Source organism: Sapajus apella, unplaced genomic scaffold (genome assembly GCF_009761245.1).
Source record: "Sapajus apella isolate SASKATOON/1434 unplaced genomic scaffold, GSC_monkey_1.0 scaffold127, whole genome shotgun sequence".
Lineage (NCBI taxonomy): Eukaryota > Metazoa > Chordata > Mammalia > Primates > Cebidae > Sapajus > Sapajus apella.
In genome coordinates this window covers 688,743-690,796 of record NW_022437067.1, presented here as the reverse complement: position 1 = coordinate 690,796, position 2,054 = coordinate 688,743, and the positions used below count along the sequence as shown (strand labels likewise).

Genomic DNA, 2,054 nt, shown 5'->3' with positions numbered 1-2,054 from the left:
GGGGAGCGGGGAGCGGGGAGCGGGGACGGCGGCGGCGCGGCCCGCGTGACCCAGCGCCGCGCCCCGGGCCCCGCCGCGCCCGGCCCAGCCGCAGGATGCGCGCCCCGCCGCTGCTGCTGCTGCTGGCCGCCTGCGCGCCGCCGCCCTGCTCCGCCGCCGCCCCGACGCCTCCGGGCTGGGAGCCGGCGGCCGACGCGCCCTGGTGCCCCTACAAGGTGCTGCCCGAGGGCCCCGAGGCGGGCGGCGGGCGCCTGTGCTTCCGCAGCCCCGCGCGCGGCTTCCGCTGCCAGGCCCCGGGCTGCGCGCTGCACGCCCCGGCCGGCCGCTCCCTGCGCGCCAGCGTCCTGCGCAACCACAGCGTCCTCCTGCAGTGGCACCTGGCCCCGGCCGCCGCGCGCCGCGTGCGCGCCTTCGCGCTCAACTGCTCGTGGCGCGGCGCCTACACGCGCTTCCCCTGCGAGCGCGTGCTGCTCGGGGCCTCCTGCCGCGACTACCTGCTGCCCGACGTGCACGACGGCGTCCTCTACCGCCTGTGCCTGCAGCCGCTGCCGCTGCGCGCCGGGCCCGCCGCCCCCGCGCCGGAGCCTCCCGAGCCCGCCGAGCCCGCCGAGTGCGTGGAGTTCACCGCCGAGCCGGCCGGCATGCGGCACATCGTGGTGGCCATGACGGCGGTGGGCGGCTCCATCTGCGTCATGCTGGTGGTCATCTGCCTGCTGGTGGCCTACATCACCGAGAACCTCATGCGCCCGGCCCTCGCGCGCCCCGGCCTGCGCAGACACCCCTGAAGCGCGAGGCCGCCCGCCCGAGCGCGCCGGAGCTCCCAGGTTCCCCGCCCGCTCTCCTGTCCTCGTTCCTGCCGCCTCCTTGAGATCCCTGCAGAGGAGGGCCTGCCGGCGACGACCGCAGCACCTTGGCATCATCGCGCGCCCAGACTCCGGCACTCCGGCTCCAGATTGCCCCGTGGGCCTGCGCTGCGGTGCCCGCCGCATCCAGAGGCCTTCATGGAGGCGGCCAGGGCATGGCGCCCCTTCCAGCAAGAGCCATGGACACTCCGGATCACCCCGCACCTCCATCCTGTGCCAAATTGTCCGAGACGGACCGTCGCCATTGCTCGGTCACTGTGTGCTTTGCAGGCCCGGGGCGTAGCCCTCGGAGCCTGTGCTCCCCGCCCCACCCCACCGGGCTTAGGTTAGCTTCGTGCCTTAGTATCTCGGGCCCACCGCAGGAGCCAGCACCCGCTGCTGCCCAAGGGGGTCTGTGGCCCTGAGATTGGCCGGCCCCTCCATGCATCTGGCCTGCGTCCCCTCAGAGACACCCCCCTTCCAGCGTTGCGGAAGCATGAGGTGAGGGCCTGCAGCGCTCTGTCCCGTTGAGGGTGTTCGACGAGCCGGGAGCCGTGGCGTGGGAAGACCTGGCCCACGTTCCCCGGGGTGAGTGTCCGCTGACCGGGGGCGGCTGGTGGTTCTCCAGGGCCAGGCGCCTTTTTCCTTTTCCGCGTGCGGCCTCTGACTAGGGCCTCCTGTGGGAATGGGGATCGACGGCCGCCGTCAGCACAGGTCCCAGTGCAGAACGTTAGGTACCAGCCTCGAGCAGCCCGGCCTTCCACCGCTGCCTGGATCCCAAGCCTCAGCTGACCCAGGCAGCCTCGGCGGCCATGGTGTGACCGACAGCACCACGCCCAGGGCTCGAGAGCCAGGATCTGGCCTGGGCAATGCTGCCCGCCGTGGAAGCAAAGCTGACCCTGCCCACCTGCTGCATACCCGTGTCTCTGGCCAAGGTTGCTTTCTATGACGCCCGCTGGTGACGTTGGACACTGTGAGGGGTATGGCACAGCCCTCCCCTCCTGGAGACCCTGGCTCTGACCACCTGGACTTGACCTGGCCCCTCCTGGTCACTGTGGCCAAACACCCACTCTCACCCCAGCCACCCCCGGCCCCGGCTGGTGTCCCGTGACACCTGCAGCCCACCTCTGTCTTTGCTGAGCCACCCACCCCTGCGTGGCGCTGGTCAGGTGCAAACCTGGCATCAGTGTCTAAATGTCCATCATCCTCAGA

General features: G+C 72.1%; 1 protein-coding gene across 1 annotated transcript; it reads left to right on the top strand.

The window, feature by feature from the left end:
* Positions 1-81: 81 nt before the first annotated feature.
* Positions 82-2,054, top strand: FNDC10 (fibronectin type III domain containing 10). Its single transcript, XM_032262088.1, has one exon. It carries the CDS (start codon positions 96-98, stop codon positions 783-785), a length of 690 nt encoding a protein of 229 aa, XP_032117979.1. The 5' UTR covers positions 82-95; the 3' UTR covers positions 786-2,054.

Bases quoted from the DNA above. Each gene is read 5' to 3' on its own strand.
- FNDC10 (XM_032262088.1), top strand. From the start codon at position 96: ATGCGCGCCCCGCCGCTGCTGCTGCTGCTGGCCGCCTGCGCGCCGCCG.